Source organism: Microplitis demolitor, chromosome 1 (genome assembly GCF_026212275.2).
Source record: "Microplitis demolitor isolate Queensland-Clemson2020A chromosome 1, iyMicDemo2.1a, whole genome shotgun sequence".
NCBI classification, from domain to species: Eukaryota; Metazoa; Arthropoda; class Insecta; order Hymenoptera; family Braconidae; genus Microplitis; species Microplitis demolitor.
Window position 1 is genome coordinate 21,044,464 of NC_068545.1, and position 24,414 is coordinate 21,068,877.

Consider the following 24,414-nt stretch of genomic DNA (forward strand, 5'->3'; position numbering starts at 1 on the left):
AAAAATAAAACTTGATTTAGGCGGCTTACTAAGTCGAAATTTAGAACTTTTTTTTACAAGACAATTTCTATTTTTTTTTTTTTTTTTTTTTTTACGCAGATATCAAATACATTGGGTTATCGCATTTATTTGGACTCAACTGACTTACACAGAAAACAATTTATTTGAGCCACATAAATAGATTTATTTGATTGAACAAAATCATGAATTCCATTCAAATATATATTTTTTTATAGCTAACAAATCTTGGTTGAAAAAACATTTCACATAAAGACTTGTTAACTGTAACCAAATCACCATTTCATCCAAGTGAACCATATCTTTGTCTCAACCTGGATCTATTCAAATATGGAATTTATTTTCCTGAAACAAATCTCACTTGGCTCAAATAAATTTTTCTCTCAGTGTACTTAGACAGGATTTAAGACGAAGACGTCTAAATTAAGTCGAAATTTACTTGATTTAGACTTATAACTTATTTGACTTGAATTATAAGGCAAAAAAGTTAAAACTAAAGTGAAATGTGAAAAATAAATTTTACACTAAAAAATACTTGCTTTTGATTTGGTTGAGCAAGTCAAAAGTAAGGGAAATGACTGTCGTACTCGAAGTAAAGACAAATAAGCTCAAACTGGGATGAAAAAAGTTCGAAAAGCTGATAATAATTTAAGTAAAAAAAGTCGAGATCTAATAAAAAAATAGTCAGGAAATCGATAACTTCTATTTTTGACCCCCACGGAAAAAAATAATTAGCAGCAGCTACCAAAAAATAATCGGTAGCGGCTACCGATTGCCAATCGGAAGCTGCTACCAATTATTTTTTTCCGTGCGAGAGTAGAAAAAATTTCTAGACGCGAGAAATTTTTTCTTTTAAATTTAGAATTTTTTGATTGGAGTAAAAATTTTTTGCACCAAAAAATCCTTTTTTTCTGTACATAAAATTTTATATTTATTTAATACCATCAAATTATAAATTAAATATATTCCGAAAATATAAAATTTATTTCTTAAGCGATTATTAATTCGTTCCATAAAATATACAGTCTAATGTACTTCAAATATAAACAATAGAATCAGTGTAAATTAAAAAAAAGTTTTAATAGAAAATTAATTTAATTAGAAAAAGGAGTATTATATACATGTTAAGTATATATTGTTAGTATAACCTCGAGTCATTAATAATTGAAAAAAAAAAACTAAAATACTTCAAACAAAGTATTAAAGTTAAACGACATTGAAGAAATGATAAATTGAAGCATTAAATAAAAAGGGTATATAAACTTGTAGATTATAAGCAACCTATTATTTTCACAAAGTAGTTACGACATCATTATTGTCATTGAGTTTAAAATAATTACCATCTATTGTTCATTTACGACGATGAAATGTGAACATAATAGCGCCTGATAAAAATCTTACTCTAATGTAATAATTGACTAGTAACCTATGACAAAAGTAGATAAAACCAGACAAGTATTGGACTTTAGCTCACCCGTAACGAGCTTAAACTGTCCAGCGCAGATCCAAGACCCCAGATATAGGAGTAAGTTAATCTAATTACTGTCTTAGTATTGTCGTTGATATCGCTCGTTTAAATTATATCTCACTGGAAAGAGAGTAAGAAAAAAGAGAGAGAAAGGATGTAGGTCGTTGAGGGACGATAAGATTATTTTTTTTCACGACAGACGCAACTGTCATCGAGTGTCCCATCTCTTCGCATGACTCACAAATAAACATATTTGACACTAAATAAATAATTTATATATACATATACATATATACATCTACTCGTTATTTAAACTGATAAAAGTCATAATCTATTTATTAGTACGTCCGCAATGTACTCAATTTATCTTAAAAATACTGATGATATTAAAATTAAAACAATGATACATTTCTATAAATATCACTCATAAATTCATATAAAATAGTGGAAAGAATTTGCTATAAAAAATAAAATTATTGTGATATTTAATACTGTTAAAATATTCAGCTTTCTTTTAATACTGTTTTAAACGGATACTGTACATTCAATTTGTAAGTACGCCGTTCGTTATTGTGCCAACACGTGAAGAGAATTTATTAGCGCCGTTTGTCTGCAAGCGTGACATATTTATTCGGCTCCTTTCAGACGAATTCTTCATCATTAATTATTTTATTTATTTTTTTAAATGCCTATTCTTTTTTTTTTCTAAGACATTATCATTATTATTAATATTATTTTTTAACATTTAAATATATATATTTTACAGACAAACTCAGCAATAATGTCAGTGCTACTGGAAGCAAGGCCTTACAGGCCATTCAAATCCTCCGAAGAATACTTGATCGCAATGAAGGAGGATCTTGCCGAGTGGCTGAACGCTTTGTACCCAGAATTAAGGATAAACTTGGATAATTTTATGGACAGGCTTGACACAGGGGTACCTCTTTGCAAGGTAATTGTCTCTTATCACATTATATTTTATCCACTATCGTCATATTATACAACAATAATATTATATTTACTTTATCTATTGAAACGGAATCTTGAAAGTTTATTTATATTTAAAAAAAAATATATATAAAAATCAATACGAATAATCTCAAGACAAGAGTCTGTATGGAATACATATATACCGTTAAGAAAAACCTATAACACGCATTCGCAAGTGCAACGATAATTTACGAGCAAATACATATCTCTCTGGATAGGATGGAATAAAGAAACTGAAGAAAAAACTTAGACGTAAACACAGTGTGCCTCAAGCACTTATATATCTATGTATGTATACTATTCCTCCTCCCCTCATATGAAACTTTAGCATATATACATATATACATATGTTTTTATATATATGTTTCTTTATACTCTTATATTGCGCTAGGTCTCTCCCTAATTTTTCTCGACTCTCAACGCAATGAATTATTTACTGTTAAGCTCTCTTCCAAGAGGCTTCACTGTCTTATTCATATCTGTATGTAGTATGTGCACAAAAGCAGTCGTAAGGTAATGTAATGTGTACAAGTATGAGGATAACGAACTCGGTCGAGCGTGCGTCGACCAGAGAGGAAGAAGGATGCGTACGTATATGACGTTCAACGGAAACTCTACGATATACGTGATATGACTGCAATGTCCGAATGACGCCTGAGCTGTAATAGTCACAAGTAAAGACTAACGACAAAACATAACCGGGAATAAAAGAAGCAGAGGAAAAAAAATATTTAAAAAAAAAGAGAGCAGCCTTAAAAAAAGCTGGAAGAATTTTCTTTTAGAATTTTCTGCAGCTTGCATATCTGTGTTAGTTTGCAAAAGAAATGTTTGTTTTGTTTTTTTGTTCTCTTACAATTTTATCCCTACATCTGCAAACTTTTTTAGTTCTTGCTAACGACACGATAATTTTTTTTTCTTTTGTGTTTTTGCAAATATAGTTTTTGTTGGTAATGGCAATTAGTTGCTCGAGCTATTTTTAATAATACAGCGGATTTTTATAATATTTTTCACAAATTCAACCTCTCGTTAGTTACGTAGCTTTTGCTGAATGCCATTAGTAGCGCGGCGAAGAAATATATAATTTAGTTTTGGCGTAATTTTAAAAATTTAAAATAAAGAAAATCTAGCAAGACAAAAATAAGTCAAACTTAAGTTTTTATTTTAATAAATAAAAAACATATTTTAGAATATGAAAACACATTTGGTTTTGACTTGCTTTTGACTAAGTTGTCTTACTTAGTACCGGTTTGAGTTTATTTTATTCACTAATAAAAATTTGGATTATTAAATAAATCTTTAGCATTTTTTGGGAGCATAACTAAAAATCATGTTCTTGAAAAAAATTTTGCTTTGTCTTATAAAAATTATCACTAAAATTAATCATTTATTGTACGAGTGCGATACAATAGTTCAATTAGGTTCCTTGAGTATGAGGAAGTAGATAGGTGACATTTTGTTTTAATTTTAAAATAATTTTTATTACTTTATTTCATATTTATTTACCAACTGACATTTCAAATAATTAAATAATTTTTTTTTTCAATTTATTGAAAATAAAATAATAAAACTCATCATACAAAATAGTTATCTTGTATGTGACAACATAAAGGATTTAAAGTAATAAATAAATACCAAGTAAATAGATACAAAAATTATAAAAATAAATGAAAATAAAAAAAAAAAACAAACAACATTCCATACATAATGCTATTTGATTTGATTACAGCTCGTTACGCTCTCGATAATCCTATTTCTTTAAATTTTTTGCCATGTCACTAAATTTATTATCTAAACTTGAGAGTAATAATATGTAGTGTAGTACGTATTAAAATCGCGATAGATATTGTAGAGTCGTTAATCATTATCACATGCCTATCACAGTTTGCAGACTTGAACAGTGCATTTCTCTGTTGCATTTTAAATGATATTAACTGTCTGCGTTAGTAACATTGGCAAATTAAATAACAATTTATAAATTCGTCACAGTGCGTATACAACAACAACACCAGCAACCAACAACATATTAAATATATCATATTATATTATATATTGATATGAAGAGACGACGCGTAAAAAGGAAATAAATAGTTGTATCGCTGCGCCCATAAGCTGTAACTGGCGTAACCAGAATAAAACGGGCGCGTAACAGGCCATTGAGTCTTTCAAAGACAAAACTCCCTTCCTATCTCCAGCTTACCACTGCACTCGTTCTACGATTCCTCTCATGTTTGTAATTCTACAGTTGATTATCTAGTACTAGTACACGCGAGGCCGTTTGCTTATTCTGAACCACTGAGTAAGACTTTCACTGGTACATATATACGCCAAGCTGTATCGTCGCGTCTAGTCAGGATTTAAGTCAACACCATACCCATTCATCGCTTTGTCTCTCTCTTTCTTCTTCACTATTTTCTTTATTTTCCCATTTCTTTTCTTTACTCTCCCTTGATCTTACATCAACACCGGGCACATTCATCCCACATTTATAATGTTTCCAAAGACATACTACCACGTGTTTTCTATATGCTTAAAGTACATCCGTACGTTTTTATTTTTTGTTGATATGTTAAGTTTTAAGCCTATGCTAACATATTTATCATAACTACTTTATTTGTCATAAGCAAAATAACTTGACGGGTATTTACATTTAATTTGCAAGAAGAAGATTCACATATTTCACGTCCCTTGTTTGCGTGGTTGACTGCCGTCAACAAATGAAATATTTAAATATTTAGGATTTATTATTTTTTGTGTATATACAGCTGTCTTGTGTAAATATGTAACTCAACGGACGAAATACAACAAAGTACATACTGCATACTTTGGCAATAATTTTGTACAAATTTATAGTTAGCTCGTTGATTCGCGTGCCTCAACTTCCTCGGAAGCACTACGCGCGACGAGACATTCAGGTATTTAAAAAGAGTATGCGCGATAGTATTATTCGTTTATAAGAGTTGAAACTACAGTTTGTTTTACTATCTCTGTCTCATAGTTTATATACATATATATAGATAGATATAGATATGTATATATAAGTTCTAAGGTATCTTGGTGTCGTTTATTCATGGGACAACGACATAAATTCACGCCGTTGAAATATTTAGAGTAGACTACTACGAGAATAAGTAGCGCAAACATTAACTAGTTTTGTGGACATGTAGAAAGTCAACGACATGAAGATCTAAATGTCGACGATTATTTTTGTATTTGTTCTCTTTGCACACTATTTTGAGTCCCATCAATATTTTTTGATGTTTTCGGTATTTATGGAAATTTAATCTTTAAACGGTAACCCCGCTCTGACAGAGCGATTATCAAATTTCAAATCAATAAAACTTCTTATAATAGGGGAGAGAGGGGTAAAATGGGGTACTTGAGAATATACCAAATTTTCGAGGACTCAAATACACCAAATCTTTTTTTTTTTGTAATGATATTCAAAGTAAATAGAGAAAAAAGAAATTTTTCATTTTTGTGGACAAAATAGGGTACCGCCTAAAAAAAATAAACAAAAAAAAAAAATTGGATTTTGAATGAATTTGATTAAGTTAAACTTTTTTGCAAGTAATTTACATGAAAAATAAATTATATTTTATTAAAAACAATAAAAATAGTTAACGATATCGGAGCATCATATCATGGCTTAAATATCTTATTTAAACACAACTTGCTTACATTAACAATCGTGATAATTTACGATCCAAGATTTTCTCAGTTTTCTAAACTGCGCAGTACAAGTATCGTTTGATCGTATAATTTACAAGATCTAAAAAATGTATCAAGTCTGATTACTTGAGCCTGGATTTAGCTGTACAGTAAATACGACAAAAATGTAGGAAAAAGTGAAGTTGAGAAGCTGTATGTATGACAATATACTATGAAAATAAGTACTAAGATATATAATACGCGTCAAACATAAAGAGTGAAACGAACGAGACGATAAAGCCCGGAAGAAATATATTTTCGCGGCATGTATGAAATCTAAAGTAAAACAACTGGGGAACAGTTAAACATTATTATATATAGTACTTACTTTACAGTAGACTTGCATTTGAAAAAGAAGATGAGCCGAAGGTCTCGTTTACGATCTCGTAAACGAGCATTCGCAATTTGTTTCCGTCCAAGTGATTTACGAAATGATGACTCGTTATTCGTTTCACCAACATACCGATTACGATACATATTTTTTTTTCCTTTATTTATTCGTTATTTATATTCCTAATTGATATTTACGCTTATTATTATTTACTTTATTTTCTATAATGTAACTTTCGATCAATGAACGAATAAAAAATTATTTAGTAATACAAAGTATCGACTGGAACTCTCTCAAAATAAAAATAACCCGAAAGATAATTTGTAACTTTTTACTTGTGGTTTAAAAAATATAGTACTTCAATTTCACTCAACCAATAATGTCTCAAAAATAATCACAAAAAAAACTTAAAACAATTACTGTAATATATTTCTTGAGAATTAGTCTCAATAAATCATTTTTAACTTATTATTTCTATCCAGAAACTATATCCATGTATATATGTATATATATGTGTATATAGATCAATTTTTTTGTTTTTGAACATACGAAAACTCTCTCTTATTCTTAATATATTATCATTATTTACAAGCATAACCTCAAGTCCATGACTCTGTTAAGATTAAGTAAATATATATATACATATATATTTATATAAATAAATAATATGCCAATAAGAAAGAAAGATTGACGTTGGCACAGCCTTCTATGTCAAAAATGACAAATATCAAATATAACTCCATGGAGTGTCTCATAAATTATTGACAACTAATTTTATATTACTGACATTACTCATAAACTATAATGCACTTATTTGTGCAATACTATTGATTCATAACTTTTAACGCATAATATGTATTTACCAATATTCATTAGAAAAAACAATTCCATAAATCAGTTATTATGTTTTAAATTATAAATAATGATACATTGCTAAGTAAAGTGTAAAAAAAAAACAACTAATAATAACTTACAATGAATTTATAATAAACGAATAAAAAATAAAAAATTATTTTCCACAATTCCAGATAAATAATTATCTCTTTGAACGTACAAAAATATATATATAATCGTGAAATGATATGTTGTTAATCAACGACAATTATTTAATTACCCGTATTCGCTGTTGGTGCATTATCACAATTGGAATTTATGACCCACTCACAGATCTCCCACATTGGTATTACGAGTTTTTGTTGTGATAAAAAAAAATTTATTGCGATTAAGCATTACCTTATAGTGATCAAAAATGAGTAACCTTATTTTTATATTGCTGAAATAATTATACGATAATTATTGCGATAAATAGTACCAAAGATTTAAAAAATGAGAAAACTATTATGAAGAATTAAAGGAATTTATTTATTTACTTTTTTGGTTTAATAAATTAAGAGGAAAATTTTTTAAATATTTTTTTTCAAAAATAGTTTATTCCAAATGATAATTTAAATCACCTGAAAAAAGTTGTTCCATTTTATTTGGAAAGTTATTATTATGAAAGAGGAAATGCATTCGTTTATTTTGTCCCACGAGAAGCATCAACTAAATTTGTCACCCATACTTATATATATATATATATATATATACATATATTTATAAATGAAATTGAATAAAACGATCATTGTCAGGCGTAGAATTGAGTTGACGTTAAATATAAGATGTATTTAATTTAAAATGTATGAGGCTTAGAAATTTAAAATAGCTTATGCTTTATAACCTGACCAAATTACCATTTTTTACATATTTTTAAATTAACTTATTTTAACCATGAAAAATTATTCGTGACTTAATGTGATATGGATAAATTGTATCACATTTAACGGTGTATTTTCATAAAATATTAACGATTAAATTAATGGAAAATAACTGGAGATAATGATATAGAGTATGTAACAAAATGTCACACTGATGTGAGATTACAAGTTGTCGTAAATTGCTGCATGACACTCGCCTCGAGACCTGATTTCTCATGACAGCCTTGATTACTAATTTTCCGCACATTGTTTGCCATCACTTCTATTCGTGGAACACAACAAACTATAACATAAAAATTAGAGCTTTAAAAATAATTTATGGGAATAAAAACGGTAAATGCTATAATTATTACAATGATTTATTTTTTCCTTTCGAGTAATAGACAATTAAAAATGAAGATAAAAATTCACATTAGTGTAAAAATTTTTTCAGTAGACTCAAAAAAAACGGAAGTGAATTTTGCGTTAATTCGCATCCACTCCAATCCGTAGTTTTAATGTTAAAATAAATTCTTCATAGTGTTTTTCACACTGAAAGGATTAAATAGTTAAAAAATCCTCTGCTCCGGATTTAATCCGCGTTTACTACGGAAACTTGTTACAGCATAATCACAATAAAAAAATTGATTAATAATTTAAATGAATTCTTCTTCAATGACTGTCAATAAAATTTTATATTTTGAATGAAAATTTCAAATTTCAACTTATGCATCTTTTCTTTTAACTTGAAGGTTATTGACACGCCCTCTCTATTAACAAAAAAAAAATTATAAAAAACAATTTCTCTATAACAAAAGCAACCCACTCGTATAGTGAAGCATCTCGTGCATCGACCTCGAACTAAAGACCGTAGTGTGAATACCAAGAGAAAATCCCACAGGAATATATGAATAAGGAAAGTGTTTATTGTAAAGCGCAAAAGCACACGATGCCTTGGTATCATAACGAAACCGGCTGGCTCATCGTCATCTATACTTTTCAAAGTTCCGTTCTGCTTGTCATCTGCTGTGACTTGCCGTTATGAATGGAACCAAAAACAGAGACGGCACACAAAATAGAAAAAGCATGTAAGCTACACATACACCGAACTATACTATATTTATGTACATACTCAAAAGTATTTTACCCTTGGTGTCTAAATTTAAATACATCGTCAACAGTGCACCCGCATTTCCAGTGGGGGATGTCATAAAAAAAAATTTCTAACTACAAAAATAGCCAAAAACAAATGAAGTTTTAAAGCTTCCATTACCACACCAGTCACCAGAGCATCGTTCTACGAACTATAATGTTTGTATTTTACAGATCGTACATCAAAGATATTCAAATAATTTAAGCTTTCACTTGATAAATTAAAACCATTAAGAAACTATATTAAACTTAAAAAAAAATATATAAATTTCAGTCGGTTTATTTTAGCCCAATTGATTGGACGTGATTAACGTGTAAATTAGACATCTCTCAATCATTTTAAAAGGTCATCAATACATAACATATATAAAACATCTTTATTAGGTATCTTATAAGATATAGATTATGAAATATTCAAGAGATTTTAATATACTTATGTAATTTTTAAAAATATTTTTAAAAAAATAATAATAATAATAATGAAACTTTGAATTATTTAAAAATTATACGATCGATTAAAATTAACGGCGATTTTATCATATTTACGGTTCTTTTCATCGACACAATATATGACACCTCAAACAGTACCGCGGGTTTTTAGTAGCATGCTTGCGGAAAGATCTTCAGTTATGATTATGCCTATAAATCTTATCAATCGCAAGGAAAAAGCAGTACTGTCTGTCTGGTGTCTAATGATACACACATATATATGTGCAAAGGAAATATATGTAAGTGGCATGTGATATTGCACAAGAAATCGACATGTGCAGATGTTGTTAAGATACTTTTGAACGAGTGGATGATGTCAAATCAAAACACTTATTCATTTTTATTTAATTAAAAGAAAAAAAAAAGTTAATTATATTACTGAACATCTGTGTGCTGCATAGTTTTTTTTTAGTACCATTAGTAATCACATGCACGTGAATTATCGTGCAAATAAAATATTATTTTATATACATCTTATATATTATCCTCATAATATTATCAAGACTTTCTCGCGCGTCTAAATAATTAAACATGTAATTTAAATAATTACTTGTTAAATAATTTGTATCTGCATAATAAATTTGCTAAATATGTGCTTCATTTTTATTTAAAGTTATTTATTTATCTATTAATTTTTTTTTTTTTATACAATGAATTCAAAATACCGTATTATGAATTTTAAGTACACAGAAACTTTGAATAAATTAATTACCATGATTAATTATTGTTTTTATAGATGCTTGAGAAAGTTTTAATATTAATTACTAACAGTATACTTTCTATCTCTTATTATTAAAAATTTATAAACAATTAAATTATTAATATAAAAAATTAATTTGCATACATTATTATTAATAATTAATGGGTAAATTTTTAAAAAGTTTCCCTTGCAAACTATTGTGTTTTTTTTTTTAACTCTATTTTTGTATAGGAAAAAAAAAGTAAACATTATTTGAAGCGATGTATTCAGAGGGTAAAAAAAATAAAAAGATTGAAAAATACATTTTGGTTGAGTAAATAATTAACATGCGGTTAAATACACCCGTCATTTCTCATGATAAAAAAAATAGAATTAAATTACAATGGAGTAAAGTTTATTCTCGTGTTCTACCAAAACTGAGGATCGTGCTTGGGATTAAAAAAAAAATCTTAAATATATGTAATTTTTTTTTTTTTTTATGTTTCTTATAAATTCTCAGGATGCATCAGCACTCACTTGAAAAGTTTGACACACCCCTCTGCATACCAAAACTGTAAAGTAACCGTCATGTTGTTATAAACCTTTGGGGATACATAAGAATTATATTTGCCAGATAAATGTTATGGGTTTAGAGGGCAAGACTGACACTTTTGTCGATGGGATTCGATTGTTGATTGCTAGTGTGAGTGTTTTGTACAGATAGATGTATATGAAGGGTCGTAATTTATAATAAATATAGGATAACTCATACCTGGATCTCAGAACTAAACGCGTGCGAGGAATTCATCTCTTCACTGCATTATGCATGAGATCTGAAAGATAAACTGACCCTAAAAAACTCGCACTTATAAATCGATTTTTTTGACAACTATAATACTGCTGATAAATTATTATTAATGATAAAAATATTACCATAAATATAGATGTATAATATATTTTATTTTTATATCAATTTGAATCATAACTATTAATTTTGAAAATAATTTAGTGTGTAATAATTAAATATCTAACATAAATAAAATATGTTTCATTTAATGTATATTTAGAAATATATTTTTTCAAACAAATAAGACCTACATATTAGCTACGATCTATTAGATAGAGTTCTTAGACTTGAACATTTTATTTTAAATTTTCTGATATTTAGATTTGAATAGCGTTAAATGTTCACACTTGGTTCATAACAAGACTTATCTATAAAGGTGTAATGCTGCTTTTTTCAGAGTTAGTATACCTATATTTAGATTCTTCAAATATAGTCTTTTGACATAAAATTTTTTAAAACTAAATATACGAAGTATTAAATTTAATACAATAAATTTAAATATTATTTAAGCAGTACACAGAAAAAAAGTATTTCTTGATGCAAAAAATTTTTACTTGCCCTAAATAATTTTTTGTCCACTGAGAGACCAATTTATCATAAATTAATAAAATTAATCAATATTTAATAACTGGTTTACTTAGATTGTTTTGAAATAAACCATTGTCAAGTATAAAAATTAGTATGAAGAAACTACATTAGACACAATTGTGAGAAAATAATAAAACACAAATACTTTCACTCAAAATAATACTTATTCAGCAATACTTAATATAGATTACAAACAAATTTATAAAAGGTTAATGTTTACTTTTTTTGTTATCGTTGAAATATGTAAATCACGTTATCTAACGAAGTATGTTGGTAAAATAATTCATCAACTTTCGATTTTTATTTTAAAAAATTAACGTATTGATGTCAATTACAACTTCAAAAGAGCACACTAAATATAAAAGGTTTAATATAAAAGTTATGACCTTCACTGAAAAATATTTAGATACTAAAATCAATAGACTATATTTTGATAAAAATATTAAATTACTCAAGTCAAAAATATCCGGCTTCTATAATGTCAACAAAGATAACAATGATAATAATACTATAACTGCTCGAGTTCGATAAATAAAATAGCTATTACCTCCCATACTATATGTAACCATACATCAAGCTTATCAGATAATATAAAATTAAAAAGAAAAAAATGAATAATCTGTTTGATAATGAAAGATATAAATACATAAGTGACGGTGTTTATACAGTAGGACACCGGCTAATAGACATTAAATGCCGCACGATTACGACTAATTAGATATGACTCTCGGAATTAATGCTGCTAAACTTTACCACACCACAACTTCCGTTATCGTGTAAGTAAATAAAGGTCTTGTAACCGATGATTCAAAGTTAAACCGTTTATACAATTGTCTATATATATTGCCGTTGTTGCTAATATTATTATTGTTATTGTTATTGTTATTGTTATTGTTATTGTTAGATTGTTATGTCAGAAGTAACGGTAATGAACATGTTTATATTGTTTCCTTGTAAGGTCTCATGAATGTTTAATTGTAAAAGGGCTTTGTTTCCTATGCAAACATATATATGTTGTCTGTAAGAGGTTTTTTTTGTTCTCTGGTCTTACGTAGAGAAAACGTGTCACTAGAATTTTAAGGAAATTCAGTGACAAGACGACCGCGGATATCGAAATGATTCACGAGCCACCTGCTACTCAATATTTATCCACCATTACTTATATTCTACACGGAGAGAAAATTATAGTAACAGTTACAGTATATTATGGGAATGGTTCCCATACTGCATGGTAACTGGTTTTTTTTAAATGTTGATTATAGGAACGGCACCCATATATATTATGGTAATCATTCCTATAATTATGAGTATAATTCCCATATGGTATCGGAATAGTTCCTATGGAATTATGGTAATGGTTACTATGTACCTATGGTAACGGTTACTATAATATTATGGAAATAGTTACTATAATATTATAGGAACAGTTACCATAATATTATGGGAATGGTTACCATAATATTATGGTAACCATTACCATATACGCTTAGGAACTGTTACAATGTGGTTTTAAGATTGGTTCCTATTTGCTTATGGGAAATATTCCTATGAGTATGGTAATCATTACCATGATTCTTTCACATGCGTTATGGGAACTGTTACCATAATGATAGGAATTGTTACCATATTTATGGAAACCTTCCCAAAAAGTATGGGTCTATATCCCATAATCCCAAGTAATAATTACCATAACGGTATGGGATGATATTTCATAAACGTACTAGGAACAGTTCCTTTAATTTTTTCTCCGTGTACGCAGCATAATTATTAAAAATTTTTAAAAATATAAAAATAATATATAAATAAATAAAATAATAATGAATTACTTGCAGCTGCTCTATGTTACTGTCAGTTATACAAGTACCACACGATCAAGTACTCTTTTACATTTTGAGAAAGCAAGGATTGTATATTAAAATAAATCTACTCAATAAATAATAGTAGGGATGAGGACAAAGAAAAATAAAAATCTTTCTCTAAAATCTTGACACGGCTACTTATACTTAATATGTCGTAATATAAATATACAATATATATATTTAATCAGGTTTATGTTATATGTTTATATTATAATGTCAAGTTTTGATTGTACTGTAGTAGGCTTTTGTTAAAAATTAACAATATTTTATTCATAGGGATATTAATACATGCAATTTATGATACGTCAATTGTAATGTTAGATGAATGTAAATTTTGTAATGTAACCCCTGATATATAAATATGAAACGGTGGACGATAATTTTGGGGGATTCACAAGCCGCGATGGCAGTTTCTTTCACATTTATTCATTCAATGTAATTGCGTGTCGTAGTTTCATTTTGAGATTTATTGTGTGGCAGATGGTAGTGTTGACTTTTAAACATTATACTATGTAACTAGAAATTGTAACTTTATTTTTTTTTTTTTTTTTTTTTTTTATCAAATTTATTATATGAAGTATAAGCTTATATTTCACATCTGTCTTTTAATCTTGGTTTACACACTGGGCAGTTTAAAATTTTTTTATCAAGCTCTTTATGTCCCTTACTTATATATTAAGTACACTAACTATAATGCACACAATACAATCAGTAATTTAAAATGCAGGGGCCATTTCTATAAAGCATATTCGTCGTTGTAGACACAACGACATTGAAGAGTTTTTATGAATAGAAGGGTTCATAAGCCACTTTATATGTGACATCCTGTCGACGATTCTCATCCGCAAATTAATATTACCATGAGTTTGTTCTTTCTTTTTATTTTTTATCAGACACTAAATTAAATTGATTCAATCAATAAAATAATTTCTTTCAATAATTCATTCGTTGAGAATATTCGAGTTTTAAATTTAATTTTCATCGTAAAATTCGAATAAATAATTGTAGAAATTCAGTGAAATGAGGGATTTCGAGCTGGCGACTTAACTTTGAGATATTTTCAAAAAATTACAAGTATTATTCGGTAAAAAGTTTTTGAATAATAGTTACTAAAATATATAAACATGAATTTATATATGGAAAAGAATAAACTGAAAATTAGTGTAACCTGGAACCTGGGTGTTGTTATGGGGAATTTCAACATTGCAAATAATAATAAATTTTATAATACGTGTCAATTTTCTGAATATCATTTACGATTTTTAAAGTTCAAATTTCAAATAATAATTTTTCTTGCATAGACAATTAATTTTAATACTTATCCTATAATTATTGACTTCTTATAATTATAAAAGAAAAAATTACTATTTGGAATGATAGTATTTACTGATAATTTTATCATAATATTTCTTGTCGTTTGTTAATTTATATAGTTCATTTTTCTAGTGTAAACTTTTACACTGGAAATATATTTTAAACTTACTTAACCAATCAAAACATATAATGGCAAAATTTTCTCAAAATTGCATCACACTGTGAAAAAAAAATTAATTTTTATAATGGAAACTTTTTGTTGAGTAGAAAATCAGTGAAATGCACAATTTCCCAAAAAAGATCAACATATCTTGAATTAACTTAGTTTTCTTCTAATAAGAAAATTTTCAATTATATAAATCTTTAAGCTATAAAACCAAAAATATATAAGATTAAAAATTTTCAATCATAATTTTTTTTCTCAATGTGCAATGAAAACTTCTGCTTTCTGCAAAAGACTAGACTTCCATATAAAATCTATCTAAAGAGTATAAGGTATTTCTTAATATAATAAACTACTAGAGTAATTTACTGACACGCAAAGATTGACGTGATTATTCAATTCATCAATTGATTATAATTTATAATCAACAATACAATTTTTTCCTTTTTTTTTTTCAACAATAATTTTCATCTGTCTATATAAAATTATTTTGTAAAGTAATTGATGAAATATATACATGAATAGATATATATTACGTATGATATCTAATCGTTATACGTATCCCACAGTACTTTAAGTTGATTCGTGACTACTATTGTGATTAGTATAGAGAGAGTGTAGTACCGGATGTTAAAGAAGAAGTTATAACTCTCCAGATATTTAAGCTCTTTTATAACTTGAAGGGAACACCACACGTTTTAATGTCCTATGTATCGTCACGTGCGCGTGTGGTCGTCATTGCTCCCACGTGTGCAGTGTCAGGATAGCTTACAGCTTATAACCAGAATATGTTTGGAATTAATAGAAAGAGGAGGCTTGACTTTTTTTTAGAAAGACAAGAGACAGTGTACTGATACTAAAAAAAAAAAAAAAAAAAAAATTTATATATATATATAGTTAAAAAATTATTGTCAAAAGAGATTATTTTAAAAAAATATTTTTTTATTTTTAAACAATTGCTTGAGTTTTGAAAAGAAAGTAAAATACTCAAATTTTGAAATTTATTTTCATATTCAAATATTTGAAAAATATAATTTATTGAATCAAATTATCATTTATCATCATTTATATTTTAACAGTATATATTTTTTTTGTATAAATAAATTTTTTAAACTATATAAATTTAAAAAATAATTTATTAATGACTATTTACATAAAATTAAATGAAAATAAATTATTTTAGAGAATTAATTTAATTATAATTAATAGCAATAATAAATCATCAAGTCTAATATATTATAAAATAGAAAACAAATTTATTTATGGTACATTTTAGTTGCATGCATTGAGATGTTTAATGCCAAAAATAAAATCAATTTTTTGGAAAGTTTATCAGGTGATAAAAAAAAGGCAATAAATTTTATTCAAAAATAAATATATGTTCGACAACCAATAATTACCACTGGACATCTCAAGGACTTACTGCCAAATCATCGTATAAAAACACATTAAATTATAGATATATGTGTAAATATATATTTTTATATATTTATTTTTTTTTTTTTTTCATTTGTTTTTACGAATATAATGTACATAACATAGTGAACGATTAATTTTGCGTTAAGCAAAATTTATAATTAAACATGGCCGTCTGCACTGACGAATACATCTCCCTTTCTATTTAAGTTTAACCGCCTCATTATTAATTTTTTTTAAATTTTATTTTGCTACTTTTTTACTCTGTTGTGTTGCTGTATTTCGTTATTTTTTTTTTTACTTTCATCTTCTTCAGTTTCTTTATCGGTTTATTTAAATTAACGAGCATTGCTAAACACTACCGACGGGTTAAATTTACCAAATACGAGAAACTAGAAAATTTTTAATCTAATCGAGCACTGTAAAAAATTTACGATGCGAAAATGGTCTTCGAGTATACACGGTGTCCTCGGTGTGAAAATTTTCGGTGTATTTTTAACATGATATGAGTGTTTTCTTTCACACCGTTCAGAGTAATTACCCTAAATATTGTCCATTAATATTATCTGTAGCGAAAAATTGTCAAATGATATATAGGTTGCATCACAAATATATCATTATTTTTTAAGGTGACTCTACGATCAGACATTTTAATTTTTGTGTTAAAGGAATAACCCCGGGTCAAAATATCTAGCCTCATCTAGCCTTATCGAACCCAAATAAACTTCAATCTAGCCTTTTTGAGTAAAAAAAAAACATTTTGAGCCTCAAATAATGCTCACAGAGCCTCAATGAGCCTCAAATTACATAGTCGAGACTCGAAACTAAGTTCATTTGAGACTCATCGAGGCTTATTGAGGATTTTTGAGCATCATTTTAGGCTCAAAATCCTTTTTTTACTCAGTGAGGCTGGATTGAGGCTTACTTGGGTTCGATGAGACTAGATATTTTGACCCGGGACGGCTTTACTGATCTGCTTATTTGACAAATTATTTTTCAGAATCTATACTGCGTATGAGTTATTACATGTAGATTAATGATGCTAAAATGCATCATTTTAAATGCGCACTGTAATCATCATCACCAAAAGCAATGTATCATTATTGTTATTGGTGCACTTGTAGAAGTGATCGAGAGTTTTAAATAAAGAATTTAAAAATTTACACCATTGGTGGTGCGAACGCTTCGATTCATACCGTTAAAAATTTAACACCGTGCATCATGTAACTTTCTTACTGGGCATATTGAAAATTTTAACACCAATTCGTTCACGCCAGACCGTGGACTCAAAATTTTTTACAGTGAATGTTTAAGAATAAGCAGTTGGTAATTTTGCTACTAGACCCTATACGTTGATCGGTAATTTATGTTACTCGCATGTTCTCATACAAGTAGATTGATTCTTATAGTTTCGAAATAGTAATTATTAGCAGCAATCGGAATCTTGACGGACGTACGTCCGAAGAGAGAGGTCTTTGAGTAACGCTATCATACTCTTTCGAGAAAGCTAGCTAGCTGTTGAGAGTCTTTGAAAAAGTATAATTTTCCGTAGTTTTAACCATTTATGTGATGAACCTCACGTACATGAATCAATGACCCACACAGTACCACAAATTGCGTGTAAAAAAAAACAGTCTTACTCAAATTTTCATATTATTTTACCATAACGCCTTTAAGACCAACTTTCTTTAACAAAATTACGAAAAATTTTTTACTGTGCAGAGCGTTTACAAAATCGCATACTCTCCGGAACGCTAATGAGGATATCAATTTTATTTAGCAAAATATTACCGAACAATTTTATTATAAGCAATTTTGAATGATTGATATATTCTCATGTATTATGTTTACATAAAAGTTTATCTGTAAATATAAATAAAACAGAAATATTGTCGGATTTGTTATATTAAAATTGTAACAAATCTTGTCATCGTGTTATATCTTATAGACTTTAAAACGTATTGGAAACACTTTACTGAGTATAATATATATACATATATATATATATATATGCAGTTGAATGGAGTAAATAATCACAGAGCCTTTCACTGTTGTCCGAGGTTGGGCATCGCGTTAAAGCGTGTGTAATACTAAACTGTGTCACGTGTTTTATCGTCACTCCAAAGCATTGCGGCACTTTGCACCGGCTACTCTTCCCTCTAAGGAAGAAATTATTATCCTGTGTGATATCTACTACAAAATAAGTAAAGTCGCTTTAGGTGTATGTTTAGGAATTTAAAGTGTTAATGCAAGCAAGAGAAATTGCGATACTATCTGTAATGGAAATTTTGTCGCATCAATTTGCAATCCTTTGAGAAACTGTCAGCCGTAATGATTTTAATCGATATTTATAGTTTATATGCATATGTATAAAAAATATTTAAATCTTAATTTAAATAAATTTAAATAAAAGTAAAAAAATTTGAGATTTTTATTAACGGCAAAATTTTTTTTTTATTTTAGCACGCGAACAATGTGCGAAAAGCAGCCTCCGACTACATAGTACGTCGTCAAGCCCGAAAGCAGATGACACGTTCGATAACTTCATCTCTAGCTGTGCCTATGTGCCAGTTGAGTGACGTGGCCTTCCTACCAAACGCCAAGGCTGGTACTTTCTTCGCCCGTGACAACGTGTCAAATTTTATAAGTTGGTGTCGTAATAGTCTTGGTATCATTGATTGTCTACTTTTTGAGAGCGACGACCTCATAATGCGAAAAAATGAAAGACACGTGATACTTTGTTTACTCGAGGTCGCGAGACGCGGCGCTAAGTTCGGTATGCTTGCCCCCATGCTTGTACAAATGGAACGGCAAATAGACCGTGAGATAGCCGCTGAAAATAAAGCATCTAATGGCACCGGAAATGATGAGAGTGATGATGAATACGGTGAAATGCAACAAGAAGAGCCATATTTAATTTACGGACCACAACCACAAATTGTTACCAACGATCTCAAAAGTCTCGATGAAATGGTAAGTCGTTTTTTTTTTTTTTTTTTTTTTACTAATTTGCAACTTTGGAGAACAACCCGAGGCAAAATGAGACACGATATTTTTGTAGCTGCCTGAGGCAAAATCACATATTGTTCTTTGTTGCCAATTGAAAAATGCTTAGTTACGGTTTATAGCAAAAAGTCAGGCAGTTGGTAACACGCAAAAAAATGAATTATAAAAATTAGTAATTGATAACTAAAAATTTATAATGTGGTCACAATTTAATATCATTTCAAAAAGTAATTTCGTGGTTTTATTGAATATATTTTAGAGAATCATTCTTATACTTTTTCGCTTTCAATATTATATTATTTATGAATTACTTTCTTTGATGCGGGTTTATTGTTCAAACAATAAAAATGAATTGAAAATCCGAATAAAAATTATAATTTATTTTTTTGCTTGTAGCCAATTAAAAATTTTTGGAAATTTTTTTCTTTTTTTCAAATATTTATTATCTGGATTATTTTACTGAAAACTTAAAAAATCTGACTCTGAAGTAAAATCGGCCACGATTGTAAAAAATTCTTATTTTTCCCTTGGTTACCCCATACTTCTATTATTGTGCACTATTGAGTAACAATTAGTCAATAAATAGACAAAATTATGAAATAATTAATAAGTTAATTATATTACTTAAAATGCATATGGTTTTAAGATCGAAAGCCATTTATATTTTATATTTTATATTATAAAATAGAAAAATTAACGACCATGACTCTCCATGAGTTATCTTGGCTGGTCTTAGGTTGCTAAGCACGACGATAATTGGCAGGATAAATATCAATTTTTTTATAGTTACCTTGACACGTTTATCGTGAATCGAAGGTAGTCGGTATCTATCTCCGTGGATTGGATGGGGTAAGTAATCTTCCAATGGACTCTCCGACTACTGATGCGTACTCGCATGCCGACGTAAGAGTAGAAAAGATAATATACATACATATATGTATATGTATGTATGAAACGAGAATAGCTATCGTATTCAATACTCAACAGTCGGCAACTTGTCAATTCTTGAAAGCAATTAGAAATTAAACGACTTATAATCAAATTTATTTAATAAAAATTTTCACTGTCAATTAATTTGTTTTTATTAAAAAATAACTTGTTATTAACAGAAATATAACAAGTTTTTTATCTATAAAAAACTTAATAAAATCACTAATTACTCAATGTACACGCAACTTATTATTAAGATAAGTTTTCATTTAAATGGTAAATGAAAAATCAGATACTTAAAAAAAATTTTAAATTAATAACTTTTTATTTATTTATTTTTTGGAAAAGAATAATTGTTTTAATGCAGTTTTTAAATAAAAAAAAAAATAAAAGTTTTATGTTAAAAAAATGAAGAAACAACCGGATACTGCTCTGAATTCTATCTTCAACATTATCGCATTATTTTGCGACTGGTAAGTAATAATATTGAAGATAGCAAAGTCCGATTGTACCAGCGTTCGCGCCCAATACAAGTTGCTGTAGAATAGCGATAAATCGTCGGATTAAGTCGCACGCGCACAAAAAAAAAATCGAGAAAGAAAGAAATAAAGCTAAAAGAAGTAATTCAGCCTGCGAGACAGTTTCCAACACCTTTTACGTGGTGTATAATTTCAGCGAATATTCTTTCTCAATTTCGCATGATCGTTTGAACAAGTAACAAGTTGTAAGATAAAAAGGAACGAAAATAAATACATTTACAAACAAATGTATGTATACAGACATTTATACATCGTACTGTTCATTGACACCTTAAGAATTCCCCAGAACGAGTTATCGAGAGTAATGACTTGACTTCACACTGAGAAATTGGATCAGAGGCATTTCAATAAATCGATTTATGGCCGTTGAATTTTGTTATATTTATTTTTTAACTCACGCAGAGAATTCACCTGAATTAAAAATAAAATTATGTGTGAATTTAATCGAGTTGATTAAACGATCTCTATATACTCTATAATTTATTATCGTATTATACTAAAGTCGTTAAGTAAATTCTAAGTGAAAATATATTTATATTAAGTCTAAGCTCAAAAGGTTTTATATATTTGTACATTGTAATAACTTTTTCTTCTTTTTTTAATTTATTTATTCGTCTCGTCTTTCTAGACTCACAATATATGATTTGACTTAACCACAACTTTTATTATTTTAAGCGTCAGTTAATAAATTTCTCACTTAATATTTTATTGTGAATAAATGTTACATATATTTAAGACATAGAGGTACAAATAGAATGAAGCTTATGGGTCAAACCGCAGAATTGTCATTAATTTAAATAACTCAGAGAACAAAGTTCATGTTCACAATTATTGTTTACGAGATTCTTCATTATTCTCGTGAGTAAAAAATAAATAATTATTTTTTTATTTTATGAAACAAGTAATAAATAACAAATATATGTGGTTATGTACGCATATTGTAGAGTACAGGTGCAAACTACGATGAATTTCTGCGTTGCACCTGGTTGATGGTAGAATAATGCCTTAGGCGGTAAATCCCATCCTTTGTACATATATATGCTTATGTATATATATTCATATAGAAGGAGTTAACATATCCGGTTAACCAGGCATCTCACGACGATTCTAAAGTTGCCGGGTTGTAGTTGCCTCATTCGGTGTGAATGCGCGAATAATGAACGACAAAATTTGCATAGACAAAGGATCGCTTGAGGATCAATGAATAAAATATTTAACCGAGCAAATCACGACGGTTTTATCTATCAGGAACAAGAGAACCAACCAGTCGCCTTTCTAGGGCCACCCTGTGGTGACCACGTGTATATAGCATTTGCACGATTTACACCATCGATATGCTATGTACAAGCCAGTACCTATTCACGCCCCGGCCGCTTGTCTGGACATTGCAAGAACCATAAAAAATAATGAGTCCTCGGGAAATCCAAAAAAAATAAACGTTTTACTGGTGTGCTCAAGAATTTTCAATGGAATTCATAAAAATTACAGTCTCATCTTCAACTTCCGCTGTGAAAATTTAAAATTTTTGAAACAAGGAAAGTTATTGTTTCCGGTCCAATTTTTAAAAATCGAGTTTTCGACAGTTTTCTCTCTCGACGTTTTGAGACCCTAAGAAGTTATTCTGACTATTTTCGGATAGTCGTTTGAGTGTGTGTGAGTAAACTAATTTTTGTCTTATATTTTTGGAATGAATCAACTGACCTTAACTTCCTTTGTGGTAATCGAAACTTAGATCTGATTAGATTTTGAAGTCGATCGGTTGAGTTATGTGAAAAATAAAAATAAATTTTGTTTTTTAAGTTTTTTCTCGTAAAACTCATGAACCACTTGCCCGATTTGCCTCAAAATGTAATCCGTTCTAAGTTTTGATGAACCCTTTCGATTGCCGCCAAGTACGTTCAAAATGATTGAGTCGTTTTGAAGATACCGTATAATAAAAATCAATTTATTTTTAGATTTTTTGTTATTGTAGAAAAAAACAACAGTTTTTTAAGCTTAAAGAGCGCAAAAACTTGAAAATTATGACGTTTTCAAGCTGAAAAATCTAATAGGTGGTAAAACATACCTTCACTGAAAAAAAATCATTTTTCTCCGACATCTTTGGAACGAATCAACCGATTTGAACATTTTTGGTGGCAATCGAAAGGGCTCACCAAGACTAAAGTTTTTAAACTGATTACATTTTGAGGTAAATCGGGTAAGTGGTTCATGAGTTTTACGAGAAAAAACGAATCAATTTCAATTCTTGATGAGCCCTTTTGATTGCCACCAAGACCGTTCAAATCGGTGGGTTCGTTCCAAAGATATCATTGGACAAAAAAGTTTACACACACACATACGCGCGTGCGCAGACGTCCATCCAGAAATAGTCAGAATAGCTTTCTAGGATCTCAAAATATCGACATCTGATGAAAATTCAATTTTCGAAAATCGAACAAAAATCAATAACTTCCCTTTTTTTTTGAAAATTTGTAATTTTCATAGCGGGAAGTTAAAAATATGAAAAAATTACACATATAATTTTTATTCAAGTATTAAATTATCCATGCATAAAAATTTTAAACAAACTTTCAATAATTCGTTTTCACTAAAAATAAATTTTGAATTCTAAACATATATTTTCCATCAAATTACAATTCATACAAAAGTGTACAAATAATTGACCATTTATGTTCAGCTATATTTACGGAGTAAATATAGAATAATAACAAATGTAACTTCACATTGTGTTAAGCCTTGTTGAGATACTAAATAAATAAAAAAAATATATATACAGAGAAATTTACATTTTTCCTACTTATAGAGCATGCTTCTGAGAATACCAGTTGCATTCCTCAGGAAGAGACGTGACGACTCTTGAAGCGATACTATGCTCTTTGCCTTGAACGCGCGAGAAAATCTCTATTATGCGATTGCGAACCGCGCAAGTGTCAGAACGATGCTATTAACTACAATAAATTGTTAATTGAATAAGTGAGCACTTAAACAACTGTAATATTGTTGTGACACAAAGATTCTAAATTTGAAAAAAAGTATCGTTTGTAATTATGACTTTAAATGGAATAACCACCGTAATTAATTTGCAGTATTTGGTCAATAGTTTTTTCTAATAAAAAAATAAAATGTTTAAAGATCTTATACTCAAATTTGTTCAGGGTCACAAAGTAATCGATTTAGTGGATTC

At 28.6% G+C, this 24,414-nt stretch overlaps 1 protein-coding gene across 2 annotated transcripts in view; it reads left to right on the plus strand.

Moving 5' to 3' along the window:
- The window catches only part of LOC103571182 (GAS2-like protein pickled eggs), a 57,837-nt gene that overhangs the window by 4,814 nt on the left and 28,609 nt on the right, over positions 1 to 24,414 (plus strand). For both annotated transcript variants that reach the window (XM_008549236.3, XM_014445119.2), the window contains 2 exons: positions 2,253 to 2,438; positions 19,219 to 19,728. In XM_008549236.3, coding sequence (XP_008547458.1) covers positions 2,268 to 2,438; positions 19,219 to 19,728 — 681 coding nt within the window. In that variant the 5' untranslated portion in view covers positions 2,253 to 2,267. The remainder of the gene's footprint in view (positions 1 to 2,252; positions 2,439 to 19,218; positions 19,729 to 24,414) is intronic.